The 15,607-nt window shown below is 47.2% G+C and overlaps 1 protein-coding gene across 1 annotated transcript in view; it reads right to left on the reverse strand.

Annotated features, from left to right (window-relative positions):
* Positions 1–15,607, reverse strand: part of si:dkey-22o22.2 (neural-cadherin) — a 99,541-nt gene that overhangs the window by 16,492 nt on the left and 67,442 nt on the right. The window contains exons 12-17 of the mRNA XM_036539861.1: positions 14,446–14,613; positions 8,122–8,371; positions 6,990–7,117; positions 6,587–6,773; positions 5,966–6,109; positions 515–798 (exon numbers count right to left, since the gene is read on the reverse strand). Coding sequence (XP_036395754.1) covers positions 515–798; positions 5,966–6,109; positions 6,587–6,773; positions 6,990–7,117; positions 8,122–8,371; positions 14,446–14,613 — 1,161 coding nt within the window. The remainder of the gene's footprint in view (positions 1–514; positions 799–5,965; positions 6,110–6,586; positions 6,774–6,989; positions 7,118–8,121; positions 8,372–14,445; positions 14,614–15,607) is intronic.

The raw sequence follows: 15,607 nt of genomic DNA on the forward strand, positions 1-15,607 counted from the left end.
CTAACATTCAATACTTTACAGACCACTGTGATATTTATTTGGTAATTAAAACTTTCAAACAGGATACTTTATTCATTGGCTATTCATAGGCTAATTTACAGATCCTTGGTGGGTAAACCCCCCTCTTCTTAACAGGATTTGCTGCATGTTTTCTTTATTGAGATCAAGTGAGCTCATTACACTGGTGATTCCAAAGGCCCACAGTCTTTAGTCAAACTCATTTTAGTCTGCAGCAGCTGTTAAGTGGAATGAGCTACAGTGGAGACTGAAATCATGTCATTTTATTACAGTGCCTGTTTTTATGCATGATTTGTATTGCGTATCTGCAACTACTTGAGTGACGTGTCTCAATTTGAAAACTTTCAAACAAGATGCTTTATTCAATTTGCTGTTTTTTCCAGCCAGGATATTGTCAAAAAAGAACACTAGGTCTCGAATAAAGGTTATATTAACTTAAAAGGATTGAGGAATGTGAACCGTGGGCGGGGTGACCACCAGTGGTGCTCCCTCTGACCTGTAGCACCAGGACGGGCAGCTCCGTCAGCTCCTCTGTCACGCCAGCGTGGTACTCGGTCTGGCTGAAGATGGGCGCCTCGTCATTCTTGTTGATGACGTTGATGACCACCAGCGTCTGGTTCTCCCACTTGCCGTCTGAGGCCACCAGCCGCAGCTCGTAGCGCTGCTCCTGCTCGTAATCCAGCAGCTGGGCGATGAACACCGTGCCCACCTCGGGCTCCACGTCGAATGTGCCCATGGCGTTGCCCGCTGTGATCTGGTACCGCAGCTTGGCGTTGGCCCCTGTTGCAGGAAGGGAAGGGCGTCAGGGCCGTCGGGCCAAGCACGCAAATCTGCTGAGTCACTCAGGAAGGCTAGAAGGAATTCATAGCCTCCTCGACATACCAGTCTGTTGTGCACGACGAAAAGATCCAGAAACATACACTTCTACAACAAACGCTTACTCAACTCCTCTTTTAATCTCAAAGCTGAAAATGGCCACAGCCACAATTTCATTTCTCTCAGGAAAAAAACCATTAGGGGCTCTAATATCCGACAAACATTAAGGCTCATCCAGAATATTTCATCACACTGGGCCTCGCTGGAAAGAAGCAAGAATCATATTTTCCCAAAGACAAAGTGTCCTCCCCTGCTGTTCTTAATTTGAGGAGTCGAACCGGGAGATGTCAGCCGAGATTCTGTGTCGGTTTTCTTCTCCTGACTTCTGTATTTCGTGCGCTCTGTGTGTGTCAGGAACGATTGGGGGCCTGATTGCGAAGGGGACAGAGGCGAGCGACTTCAAAGGAGGGCAGCTCAGAGATGGGTTACTTATCAGGGTCTCTCGTCCTATTGAGGTCTGCGGTTTGACCTTCGCCGAGAACGGCGGAACCTGGGACCGCGTAGGAAGCGAGCTCTCGAGGACGGGGCCTAATTACGGAGCAAAGTGTGAAAAACAATCACATGGCGTGTGCAGATGTGCACTAATGGCGGCAACCTGGATCCACGCCCCCCCCGACCCTACTGTGGAGCAAAACAACTCGAAGGCAGCAGTCGTGCTCTGGCCCCGTTTTCCCGTCGAGATCGGATTTTCCGAGACAAACACCATCTGGGCGAAATGTGTTAGGCTTTCATTATGACGTGTCGCACGCGCTCCGGCCGGCGCCTAAGTGCGTCCGTCAGGGCATGCGAGCGCAATGCGCTTTGACACGCACTGAGAGGAGCTCAAGTGCTTTCGCCCGCAGCGGCCTCCTTAATGAACAGGCAGGCCATATGGTGCCCCCCTCAGTACACCCCCACAGCAGGAAGGGGGGTGGGGGGGGGGATCTTTGCCACCTCTCTACTGCTGCACCTCCACCGGCGGGGAAGAGCCCCTGATTCCATTGCCCAATCCTTGCCTGTCTCCCTCTCTCCCCCTCGCCAAACCGGGCCAGCTTCCTCAACCCCACGCCCGGCTTTATTAAGCCCCAAAAAGTTCTTAATTTCATACGTTTCCCAGCTTTGATGAAACTCAATCCTTGGCTAAATGAAGGTTTTGACAAAGAACGTGAAACTAATCAGCTTTGGGAAACATTTAAAGGGACCATAAAATTCCTTTATTCCCCCCGGATCAGTCCCTAATTATTTCAATTCCCCACTCCCCTTCAGACTGTAATAGGAAATATTGAGGTTTAATGGGAAGCCATTCGATGTGCCTTCAAAGTGGGGTGAGGGTGGGGGTAGCGAGGATCAAGCTCTGATTTGCATTTTCTTTTTTTTTCGGGTTCATGACAGTCATGAAATATTAGCTGTCGAGCGTTCCCGGGGCGTCCGCGGCGAATCTGTCGTGCGTCACCGCGCCCCCTGTCACCTCTCCAAGGGTACCGCTGCCGTGTCTTTAATAAGATTTCAAACACCTGAACGTGAAGATGTCACTGCCTTCAAGTAAATCCTTCTGGTGCTGCCACCTCTTCAAAAAAAGAAAAAAACTACAAGCATATTTTCAGATAAATGAAAATGAAACTTATGTGCATGTATGTAGTCAACATGCAGACTTGTTTCAGGGTTCTCTTCAAAGGCAGGCTGTGTGAGCTGTTGGTGCTATGCCTTCCCTATGTATGCGTAATACGTGTGACAGCACAAAATTGGATTACATTTACATATAATGCATGTTTACATTGTTTACACAGTGTTATATGTCAATATATGATGAAATATGCAGAGAATGAGAAAAATAAGGCATACATTTTAAAATCTATGCAAAAACACGGGACACCTATGCTAAAATTTATTCAGTATTTAATTTTAAACATGCAGAGTAGAAGGCACTGTTAAAAATATTCTGCAATGGATCCATATATTTACATATCTGGATGTGACTATAACTGGCCTGTTCCAAAATGCATACTTACTTGTGCAGAGTTTTATTCTTTTTGGGTGTATTGTCATGACCATAGGTGGCTTGTTTACAATGACTGAGATAACAGGTAACCTTTTGTCCAGATACAGGCTCACACGCAATCCTAACCCAGATAAGGATGCGTGATCCTATTAGCCATGTACATGTTGCTAATAGCCAGTGCATTACCAGCACTGTGTGTACGGGGGGCTGCTTACTATGGGCACCTCCTCCGCCACGATGTATGACACGACCTCTATTCTGACAGACCGGGCTTGGTTGGGTCTCCATTTCTTCCGAAGAGCCACACTCGCTGGTTACCGCGGGATGCTAACGAGCCGATGGCTCCCGTCTTAAGACCCGGGGCTGGCATGAATAAAACAGAAGCCCTCCGCTCCGGAGGCCGGGGCGGCGAATTGTATCACCGCTGTAAGCACGCCGGCAGCCCGATCCACTGAGGAACAACAAGGTGTTTTCTTCCCTGGTCGTGGGGAGAGCAGATTCCTACAGGGAAGCCAGCCGGGTTTATGCTTTTTGCTCTTTCTGTTGTCTTGTGATAATGTCACAATACAGGAACAAACAAGATTTGCTGCCATTCACTGCCTGGCAGGAGGCACAGTTTTGAGACACAAAGAGGAGAGACACAGTATGCACCATTACTTACCATCATTAACAATAATAAATATGGCTATTATTGTTATTAATATTAGTAGTGATAATGACTTGCTAAGCAGCCAACTATCAGGTTGACTTACACGTGTGCTTATTTTATACAGCGCATATTCAGTAACCCATTCAAATGGCTGGATTTTCCTCAAAGTAAATTCACTCTCTATCACTGCTGCAGTTAAGTGCCAAGCTCAAAACAGCACCCATTTCACCTGCCATTAAAAAGCACTGACCCTCCGGCCCAGAATCCATTGCTCTAACCACTCAACCACACGCTGAACACAGAACAGCAATTCAGGGGATTAGACGGTCTTAGGGTAATTCTTTTAAATGACCCAATATCCCTCATCAGGAGAGAAAAAAGCATCGGCAAACGGCAGAAACTGCATATTCATCGGTCTGTCTCGGTCTAAAGGGCAGATCACCCACAGGAACGGCGCTCGCGTGTTTACTCGTTCCCGCTGAACAGACACAGCAGCAGTGGCACGGGTTGAGGGGAGGGGGGCGGGGGGGGAGGAAGGGGGGCTGACGTCCCAGCAGCTCTGCGCCAAAGCCCACAGAGGCTTGGATGAAATCCGCGCAGACACATGCTTGATCAGCAAGCCTGCCGCTTAATGGGATTGTATCATGTTTTATGGATTATCTCGCACTAATACAGATCATCGGCCTACTCGGACACCTGCACGGAGGAACAAGACAACTGCGGCTTCCAGGAGGCCCTGCGTTCTCTCTTTAAAAGAGGCAATTTGTCTAATGAGCAGATGGGGGGCTTTTTTGCCCAGACTGCGCATTTGACAAAGCAAAGCCTGCAGAAGAGTGAGGTAAGCACAAGGTGTAGGTCTGAGCGGGTCATAACAGCTGTTTGTCCCCACGCATCCTCAGATAAAGAAGTCAAAACTGTTTCGGGTTCGTGCGGAGAAACAAAAGGAAGACTAAAAATCCCGAGACTTCTTCAGGAGTTTCCTTCCTTATGATTCGCATCTGCTTGTAGAATGTTTAGCCAAAACATTCCCCAAAAATTTTCTGGTTTCTCATCTCCTCTCTCAGGCTTCGCGAGACTGCGAGGGAGCGGAATCAGATGTCACTTTAGAAGCCGAGTAGGCATCATGAGATATGACACTTCCCCAAAAATAAACCCACCGCCGCTCCCACAAAGGATTTACCTCTGTCATTAAAGTGCTCCCTCTTATTTATTTATTAATTCACGGCGACAACAAGGGACAAACAAAACAAAGAGACATCAAATAATTACCTCAGGGGGGTTGAATCAGAAACTCCTACATTCGCCGCGGAGGTTTGCTAACAAGCTTGGGAAGCAAGGCGGCTGCTTTACCTGGCTTTACCTCGTGTTGTTCTCTCCAACCCAGATTGTGTTCGCAAACAAAGCCACAGACACGAGCAGGTGAGCGGTCCTTTTGATGGGGTGGGGTGGGGTGGGGGGGGGGGGGGGGGGCGATGTCATTTTGTCACATTTGGTTGACAGAGTTTACAATTTCAGACGTAAAAATTTAGCGCGCCCATATGGTTGCTCAGCAACACATGGTGTCACAGAGGGCACGTATCTAAGTAACTATATCTGTCTGTACTGTGGGATTCCAGCTAGTCGGTGTCATTTTGTGATTGTTTTGTCACACTGTCTGGTTAGTCTGATAATTAGTGAACAGGATATGAACACTTGATACTTGCAGTATAAATGGGACAAGTGCTCATATCATTAACCTGTATTTTGCATATGTGTGCAAAATGTATTTCAGTAGATGCGAATTTCAATGCAATCAAAGCGTGAAGGTTGTGTTTGATGTGGTTTTAGCGGTACTTTATTTGGCTTGGAGTGTGACGAAGGGCTTGCACCTGGCCATGGGCCGAGATTGTAGACCCCCCCTGTGTGGGCATCAGAAACAAAGAAAAGCAATCTGGGTGGGGTGGGATGTCATGAAGAGCTGATGCAGAAAGGAAGGGGTAAGTGTTATTTTTATAGTCGTGATCGGGACTGGATTGTCTAGATTTGGTTAATTGCATTGGGGTTGTCTGTAGATTATCTTCGAATCTTTGTTTGGAACTAAAATAGTTACATTTTGCACATGCCTCCAGTTTATGAAGCCGGCTCAGAAGTATCATGAATAAAAACACTGATAAAACAAGAAAGAGCAGCCGCAATTGTCGTATCGTTTGATTCGTTAACTGTTTTCAGTTTTTGCATACTGTGCCATTCCCTGGATTCAAGAACTCCTACAAGTGTACTTTAACCCCAGAAGCAGTTTTTTGTCATATTTAATTGAGACAGACTGGAGAGTATTTCCGCTCTCTAGCTTTGGTCCTAGCTGCGTACCCAACCCCCCTCCCCCCGCCAGAGGTTCAAATGTCATGTCACAGCAGGCTCAGACAGCACTGTTTGCTGAGCCCCGAGTGCCGGCAGAGTCACCCTACCTTCGTCCTCGTCGTTGGCCGTCACCGTGATGACGACGAAGCCCACTTCCGCGTCCTCCTCCACGCTGATCTCGTACACAGGCTGGGAGAAGGCCGGGGCATTGTCGTTGACGTCTGTCACGAAGATGCGCACATATGCCGTGTCTGAGGGAACAGAAGACGGAAACCTCAGCGCCAGGCGGCAGGTGGCAGGCAGAACACTATCCGAATGACTTACCTATGATACAGTATGAAACTTAGCCACGACTTACTTTTCATCATTATGATACAATATCAAACACAGCCATGACTCATTTTTGATAGTCACGACGCGGTACGAAACACAGCCATGGATGGTCACATGTGTGCTTCTCGGTCACGTTTCTTGACATGAAAGCAGACAACTGCCTTAATGGAGGGAATGAACAGCAAACCTAAATGGATGCCCACAGTTCAGTGAATTACAGAGCTCAGGTCATCATGTCATTATCCTACCATTATGAATCAGCTAATCAGGTAATGACTGGAGTTAATTGTGATTATCTGCAGAGCCTCTTGATTTATTGCCTAGACAGGCGAAACAGGACCACAAGCTGCGGCACCCCTTGAGAGGGTCACCTGATGCTGGGGAGAGGGGCGCACCTGTATTGGGCTGGCCCTGCTGCCCCGGCCGGGCGGACTCGGAGCTGTCCTGGGACTGGACCTCGATGAGGTAGGAGCCCTTCTGCTCCCTGTCGAAGGTGGCGCGTGAGTGGATGACCCCGGTGTAGGAGTTAATGCTGAAGAGCTGCGAGTCGCCGCTCTCGTCCTTCAAGATGATGTAGTTGATCTGGGGTCAGAGCAGAGAGAACGAGGAAGGCACAGGTTAGCAGCTGCAACCCAGTCAGAGACTAAAGCTTCCGCTGACCTGCAAACTGAGGCTACAGTCACATCCACATGCAACAGAGTATGTAAAGAAGTACTTTATGGAGCACTTACATGGAGACATAAATCACAAGTCCTATTTTTGAGGGTTTTGAGGGTTTGAGCCCTGCCATGCTCTCACCATGCCATGAAGACCCGAGTCCAGGTCTGTGGCTGACACCTGGGCCACCGACGTCCCAATCTCAGCCCCCTCTGGCACCGTGGCCTCATAGGTGGAGGACAAGAAGAAAGGAACGTTGTCGTTCACGTCTGCAGAGGGGGGCAGAAGGTACAGACGGAAAAGAGAGTGAAATCTTTTTAAAATCAACAATCAGGTTTGTTAAAAAAAAAAAAAATCAACTAGACAGTGTCCAGAGACAAAAAATGTTTTATTTATTAATAATTTTAATTCATTTATTTTTTCATCAAGAAATGGAAATTAATGTTAACTCAAGTGGCATCAGCCAGAAATGCTTTTAAGCGGAGATTGGGTGGATTTCATGACCCCCTGTTCGCCGGCGGATGACTCATTATGGGCGCGCCGCACCACAATGTTCTCTGTGGCCCGCTGATTACGCCACATCTGTAATGAGCTTCGAGAGTCTTTTGTCTTCCTTTTCATTACATTTCAATTTCCATTTTCCCCTTAATTAATGATAATGTATTTTCAAGTGTTGTGCCTTGGTGGAAAGCGCTCGGCTGTTCCTCGAACCTTTCACTTCCTGTATCCCCCCTGTACAGTCAGAGCGCGTGGCTCTCAAAGACAAAAAGAAAGGCGCTGCTGAATGACTCTGAGCACAGACCTACAGTAAAACGCCAGTGACCAGAAAAAAACACAAATGATAGCACTGTAATTAGTAAGCTGAAAGGTGCACATTTACACAAGTCAATCACCCATATGAGAAGGCATATTATGCTCTATTATGAGGTAGAGAATGAAGCTAAATATACCAAATATACAAAAATGCCACACATGACAAAATACATTAATATCTACTTTAAATTAATCAATAAATTCATGCAGAATATACTGGATGCTATGCTTGAGCTGACATTGTACAATACACTGTGTACACAAAATGGCAGCAATTCATCTAAGTAATATAGCTACAATGGTAAATTTATGAAAAATTAAGAACGTGTTGCTTGTATTTTTGTTCTACATTTTGCTGTGTGCTTGTTGTCATGAATGCCACACAAGGCCTTTGTGGCGGGGCTCGCTCTAACTGGTGTTTGAGTGGAGATGCAGATGTGGGGCGTGGGCAGGCCCTCACCTGTGAGGTTGACGTAGACGGTGGTGAAGGAGGCCAGCGGCACGGCCGCCACGTTCTGCACGCGCACGCGCAGCGTGAAGAAGCGCGTCGTCTCGTAGTCCAGCGGCTCGGCCACCAGGATGGAGGCGGAGCCGTCCGCCCGGTTGGGCTTCAGGTAGAACCTCACGGGCATGTTGGTCTCCGGGACCTGGCCCTCCTCCAGGTTGTAGGTCACCCTGGGGTCGCCCAGCGGTGATGTCGCCTTTATGGTCTGGAAAAGGGAAGAGGAGAACATGGCAGTGACTGGCAGAGTGAGGTGTGTTACCCAACAGCTGGTGACATGCGTGCTTATGACTGTGCGTGGTGCATGTGTGTGCACTTGTCCGTGTATGTTTGTGTGCATGTGTGCATATATATTACATTACATATATTACATTACATTCATTTAGCAGACATACTTATCCTGAGCAATTCCCAGCACAAGGGAATAGAAATATATCCATCCAAATTAAATGAGCAACAGTGTCAGACGAGGCTAACAACACTCCCAGACAAGTGAGTATTAGCACTATTCAAGCCCTACCAGCAGGTAACTTGTGCTAACCTGAAACTAGACAGCCTAGAAAACTAAGGGAAGTTTTCAAGTACACGCACTACCATGTATTACACACGTATGTGCATAGTGCAGGTGAGTATGTAGGTGGCACATGTGTGTGCATATGTGTGTGGTATGTGTGAATACATGTATGGTGTGTGTGCATTAGTGGTGCAAGTATGCTATAGGTGAGTGTGTGTGTGAGTTGCTGAGGGAGATTTTTTTTTCCATAAGGTATCAATGAAAAAAAAAGTGGATGCCTAACAAAAGTGCAACTTTGGTCGGCCCTTACTTAAGATAATTAGCATTATTTGTGAAAGGGCATTCTAAATCAGCACAAACGTCAGTCACTCCACTGCTGACTCCACTGCATGAATACATTAGACACAGTCCGCGTGTGATCCATCTCATTTCCTATTGAACTGATATTGACACTTATGGAGTTACTTTCAGCTGAAATAGTCTCTGGACCTTGTCCTGCTCAGGGCTGATCAGGCTGGATGGCTCTTTCACCACTTTTGTTTTTCCCGGGAGTTGCAGCTGCAGGGTGGAACTCAAGTGACAGGAGGTGACAAGATGTCTTGCACACCTGGCCGAACAGGAGACTCGCTTGGAGGGGGAAGAGGAGGCACCCCCTTCCCTTGTCCCCTACAGTACTGGAACCCACTGAGTATAACAGGTGGCATGAGGTGGTAGGGGCTGGTTTGGGCCATGGCCACTCCCACCAATGGGATTTCACAGGGAGGGTGCCATACGCTTTTGCCCCTCCCCCCTATGTCATCTGACTCACAGGCAAGGGCAGTAAACTGAGGCCATTTTCCAGTGGGAAGTGTATTGGGTATGATATCCCATAATGATCCGTTGCTCAGCAGGAGGTGAGAATCACTCCTAAACACATGAGAAGTCCTGTCCGTTCCACAGAATGAATAATCAGACGAACATTTTTGATGTTTTCGTCACAGCTGCACCTGGTCTAGGACTAATGCATTAACCAAGGAGTTTGTGCCTTCAGGTGACTTCAAGAGCCACATCATTGTAAACAGGAAAACCCTCCAAACCAACATGATCAAACATCGTGTGATAGCCCAACAGAGGGCTGGCCTGTTCCTCGAGGGCCATAATGTAGCAGATTTCCCAGATTCCCCTGAAGAATTAAAGAATTGTTTAGCCTAATGATTGATCCAGAACTGAAACCAAGGGTTCACATAAAACAAAAATCAGAAGCACTCCTCCAAAGTGTGAATGTCCACTGCCGATTTCATTCGCCAGTGTGAACAGCATATCTATTCTTCATCCTCCGTGGCAATTTCACCATAATCGCTTGGGAATCAAACTTTGGTTTCAGCACAAAGACGGAAAAGCAAGTACTTCTAACCACAGAGGAGCGAGTCCAGGCGCTGGTCTCTAACCCAGGGGCAACGCGCCTGTGAGCACTGCTCGTGGGGGGCCGCGGTCGCCCAGTTAAGCGCAAGAAAGAGGGAGAGAGAGCGCTCTAACAGGGGGCGCTCAGTCAGCCGTGACTGATGCCGTCCTCCGCTGTCAAGGTTGCGACTCGTTACCTGGAAGGACGAGGGGGCCGTGCCCGCGTAACACGAGCCTTAAAAGCTCGCCCCCTTCCTGCTTTGTAGGTCAGACCGTTCCGCCGCATCACGCATGGCTGACCCACTTCCTCTCCTCGCTCACCTCAGAGGAGGTGGGGGGGGGCCGTTTCCTTCCGCACCACCTCCCAGCCCCCCCACCTTAGCCCTCAGCTCCGAGCGCCCAGCAGCTGGGCTCTGGCTGGGTCCGAGTCGGGCTGTCACGGCAGAGGGAGTCTGATGATTTCAGCGAATGCCTGCAGGTCTTTAGCTTTCCCAGCACGAAAGGGCTCCACTTTAGAGACTTCCCTTCTCAAACTCGTTCTGGTTCTTGAGCCACGATGAACGCGCAGCGAACATCTGAACAGGGCTAAATGGAAGAGAGCAGGTCAGGTTTGCTTTGTCCTGCAATGACTTGGGGGGCCTTTCCCCTCTTTCACAAGAGCTGTGGCGGGCAAGCGAGGCCGGGTCTGGCACATGCCAGACGGAGGTGGTGCAGGGAACTGCAATTTTAATGTCACATGCATGTAGAGCACCACTCAAACGGTATGCAATGCATTATGCGCAATTACCCCTTACCATTTGCCACTGGAAACATTTGCCATTGGAAATAGAGGGAGGAAAGGAGGGGTCACTTAAATTGTAGTCCTGTGTCATGTGTCAATTATTCATTCTGCATGGTTAGAGATGGAAATGGGGAAAAATACTGAAAATAAGATAACACTGAAAAGCTCTTAGATGTTAGTTTCCAACTGAGTGAAAGGCAGTCCCTGCTCTACCTCAGAAACACGAGCAATCCTAAGCCCCAGACACCTGTTCTACTGGGGTTTGCTTTACCACTGTTTGGAAATGTATTTGCGAACTTTTTTTGCTTCACAAGGCTCTGTTAAATATTCATAGCGGCACAAGTTCATTTAAATAATTAATTTCGATTATCAGCTGAGAAATACAAACTTGGCCGACCCCCCGAAACCCACCTTATTAATTTCTCCCAGTGATTTATTGGGGATCGGCCTCGCTACTTGATGAAAATGATATTCCCATTATCTGATGCATGCAAAAGAACAGGGGCCCTTAATTATTTCCTCAAGGTTACAATTACTGCATTTGGAATCTGTTAATTATCGTTCCTTGAGATAATTCCACAATGAGACTGCTGATATTTAAATTTTTAATTAGGAGACAGAAAGACAGATAGATGGAAAGGGGAGAATCGGAGGAAGGAGAGAAAGGGAGAGATGAATAGAACACAAGGCAGTGCAGTGTTGCTAATGAATGCATTATACTGTTTAACAAGCCTAATTTGTATTTAGAGTTCTAAGGATGAATTACTGTGAAGACTCCCAATTCACAGAACAGATTTGAACAGTCAGTTGCTACAGCTACTTCACACTGGGGAGTAAATACAGTACTTAGAGAAAAAAAAAACTAACTGTAATTGTTCTGAAGTGCTTTGTTGTGCGGCTTCTATTATCAGAAATATTAGAGAGGGAGAAAGAGAGACATTTCCAACATGGATAGAGAAAAAAAGTAAAAATCCAACAATGTTCTTACATCTTGAGCGGTATGCTGTATGTCAAGCATACAGTTCTGCACGCCATTAAACCACTTCATGATGTTTCCTGCCAAGCATAATGTGGAATTATGGCCAGCCTCAGAATGGAAGACATGACTGCTTACAGGAGACTAACTCAGGGCACTGTGAAATCTGACTGTGAGCCTGTCCAACAAGCGCTGAAATCATGCAAATTCACAGGGAATTATGGAATCCCCAGTCACCAGCACTGAAGGGAGAGGAGGCGGGGGTGGGGGGAGGGGGGGGCTGAGCCAGAGAGATAACTTTGAGGTGTTTAAGAACTTGAGGGAGAGAGTCTGTGTGTGTGCGTGAGAGACAGAGAGAGAGAGGGGAAGAGAGGGAGGGGAAGATAGAGAAGGAGGGAAAAGGATAGAACCAGCAAGAGCAGGAGACGAAGAGACAGACCGACAGAGAGAGAGAGGATTAATGATGGCGAAGAGTAAGAAATATGAATAAAGAGACGTGTGAGAAATATAAAGGAAAGAGATGGAGATCAAATAAGGGGTAAACAGAGAGATGGAAAAAAGGAGAAGAGAGGAGCAGAGCATCACAACATCTCAAGTGTCCAATACATCCAGCCCACACCATTCTCAGGAGACCTCACAGGACAACGGGGGGGTGTGGTGTGGTTCTGGGGGCCTCCATTATAAGGGAAGTAATGAGAGAGCTGGAGCACCAGGCCCTGAGGGAGAGTCAGGTCAGCGTAGCCTCCGCTGAGAGGGAGAGAGTGCTCAGGGACCTCCTACACCTCACAGAGGGAAGCCAAAGTCGTCTAAAGCACGATTTTCAAAATCCATCCCTGATCTGCACTGAGAGCGTGGTAATGCCATCCTCCAGCACAATGAGCGGGGGCTACGGCGGCATGGAATTAGCGATAATTAGAAAATCAACCGATGATTCGCCAATGGCGTCCCGGAAGCTAAGCTGATCTGGGGCAAACAACTGTGGCCAGCAGCCTGCGGGGTCTGGGGGAGAAACACTGATCTCAGAGCAGTGCCACAGCAAATGAGGAGCATCAGTGTCTCTGCACTCACTCAATCCTCCCTTCCCTGCAGACTCTCAACCTGCCCCCCCCATCCCCTTCTAAAAAAAAATCCCTCCTAAGAGAAGAAAGCCTGGATGGAAAGCCCCACAATCGCGTTGATGAAACAATGGCCGCATCTCGCCAAATTACCGACAAGGGCTGCTGCCGCCCCTCGAGGACCTCATTGATATGCAGATTTCCACGCATCTGCATCTTAGCGCTGCACAATGTAATTAACAGATCATATTAGTGGGGCTAAATTTAAACAACAATCTACCTTGGTAATTACACCTCGATGGCAGCGCTTGGCTACGCTGGAGAGGAGCTGCTGGAGAGAGATGGATGTGCAGTGTCTTTCACAAAAACAGTGCATGAAATATGTAAAGAACCCTCCATGGATTAGGCCCGCGTTCATTATCTGCGCGAGGGCACCTACCGGGGCTGTCAAAGATGTGAGCTGTCAGGAAATGAATACAGCAATTAGGGGATCTTTCTGATGTACTGTCCGGGCCAATAAGGGGCCATTGTAAGACTTAACCCGGTATATAATTTTATCAGCCCCGCTTGTTTGTACGTTAGTCTTCCATTCCGCGCTCAGCAAAGTGTTGAAACGATGTGCTGTGTTATCGCCCCCCGTCGGGACTCTGACGCTGACAAGGAGGCCTTAGAGCCCCACAAACGGGTTACCCGAAACTACCAGCGAAGCAGATCAAAAAGGCGCTCACGGCTGATTAACGTCGATAGGCTCCTCCCTCAAACCCCTCGCCATTAGGCTGTTAAGCCAGGCTGAGAGCTCTTTTTGCCGAGGCCTCCCGCACATTTCGATCAGCGCAACATTAAAGCGGAGAATAACTGGGAGCGATGCGAGAGATGTGCCGCAGCAGACATGTCAGATAAATGCAGCGGGGTTGTATACTCGGCAAAATATTTAGCAACACCCACCAAAACATGCTGATGTGGGGGAACAAAAAGACATCTCTGAGAGGGTTCCTCGTGGCCTTATTTCTTGATGAATTGGCTGGATGCGAGAGAGCCGGAGTCTCAGAAGACTGAGTTTTTTTCATGTAAAATGAATCGGGGGTGAGAAACTTCAGACAGCTGAGCAGACTGGTTGAATTCCTCGGCAGATGCAGGATGTCTTTGGTGGAGGCAGCAGGGGCTGAGCAACGGCTGGAAGAAGAATACGCTGCCCAGGGAATTCTGGGATGAAGCAGGAGGTGGTGATATAATGGGTCCAGCAGGAGGTTGTCATGGATGTATGAGGTACAGGGAATTTTGGGAGATTAACAGATAGGGAGTGATGGCAGAACTGATCCAGCAGGAGGTTTTCATGGGTGTGCGTATCACAGGAAATTCTGGGAGAGTAATAAAGAGTAAGTAATGATGAATTTGATCAAGCAGGATGTTGTCATGGGTAGCGCAATGAATTCTGGGAGGGCAAAAAAAAAAATGGGGAGTCATGCTGGAATGGACCTGGCAGAAGGGGAGGGGTCAGGGAATTCTGGGAGGGTGAAAAACAGGAAGTCATGCCAGAATGAATGTGCCAGGAAGCCGCCGTGGGTAGCACACTCACCACTATCTTGGTGTCCCGCACAGTGTTTTCGGGGATGGTGACCCAGTACTCAGCCTGCTCCCACTGAGGCGGCTGGTTGTGGACGTTGGTGATGATGACCGTCAGATCCACGGAGCTGCTCCTGTTCCCACCATCTGTGGCGATGATCTGTTGGCTGATTCGGGAAGTCTGCAGGGCAAGAACGACCAAGTGTGTGAACCATCCAACGTCAGAATCTGTTTCTCATTCAAAATTTGTGATTATTTTGCAGCAAACCAGCAGATGAAAACACACAATTCATTTCTTTATGCTTCAGTGCACTCTGCTTACAGGAAATACAAGATACAAAAATCAACCAGCACAGAGTCTTCAAAAACATTGGGACAGGATCAATCCTATGCCGCAGCTGTTTTAAAAATCTGCCTGCAATACTCAAGCAATCCATTTGAAAGCATTTAGGCTCAATGTAGGATCACTCACAACATGTAATACAGTACTAAATTGAGTGAAATGGGGCATGATTAAAAAAAGCTGTTAGAATCTGAATACAGTGTATCTCTTATGTAATGTGATTACCAAAGCAACTACCCATGCAAAAATGTTATATATTGAGAATATATTTTAGAGAGTATATCAATCAATATATTTAAATCATGTAAATTATTTCTGTTTTGGAATGTTGCAATATATTTATGGTTTGCAAAATATATTCTTGAACTGAATAACATATTTCTCAGTATTTTACACTGTATTTCATTGCCATATGGGCAGCATGCAAAATACAGAAAAAAGGTACAGTTCAGTCAAATGCTTTGGTACAGGTCAACGCAAGAATACGAAAGACCCTTTCTACAAGACGCTGCCTTCTTGAGTCTTATGATAGTCTCAAGACCAATGAAAGAAACTAGAAAGAAACAACCAATGAAAGAAACTTCAGCTGAAAAACTAGATATTCCACAGCCTACATCGTGTAAGAGTTAAAAAAACTAAGGAGGCGTCACGTCAGGGGAAAGAATGCAAACTGGCAAGGCACCATAGCACAAATTAGTATGGAGGCATTTGAAAAATTAATTCATGTGAGTCAAATTATTATTTATTTTTAATGTGTTTAAAGACATTCACTGTGCTGCATCGCTGAAAATCACCCAGCGCCAGCTGTCCCCAGATCGACACTCAAATAATT

Source organism: Megalops cyprinoides, chromosome 10 (assembly GCF_013368585.1).
Source record: "Megalops cyprinoides isolate fMegCyp1 chromosome 10, fMegCyp1.pri, whole genome shotgun sequence".
NCBI lineage: Eukaryota > Metazoa > Chordata > Actinopteri > Elopiformes > Megalopidae > Megalops > Megalops cyprinoides.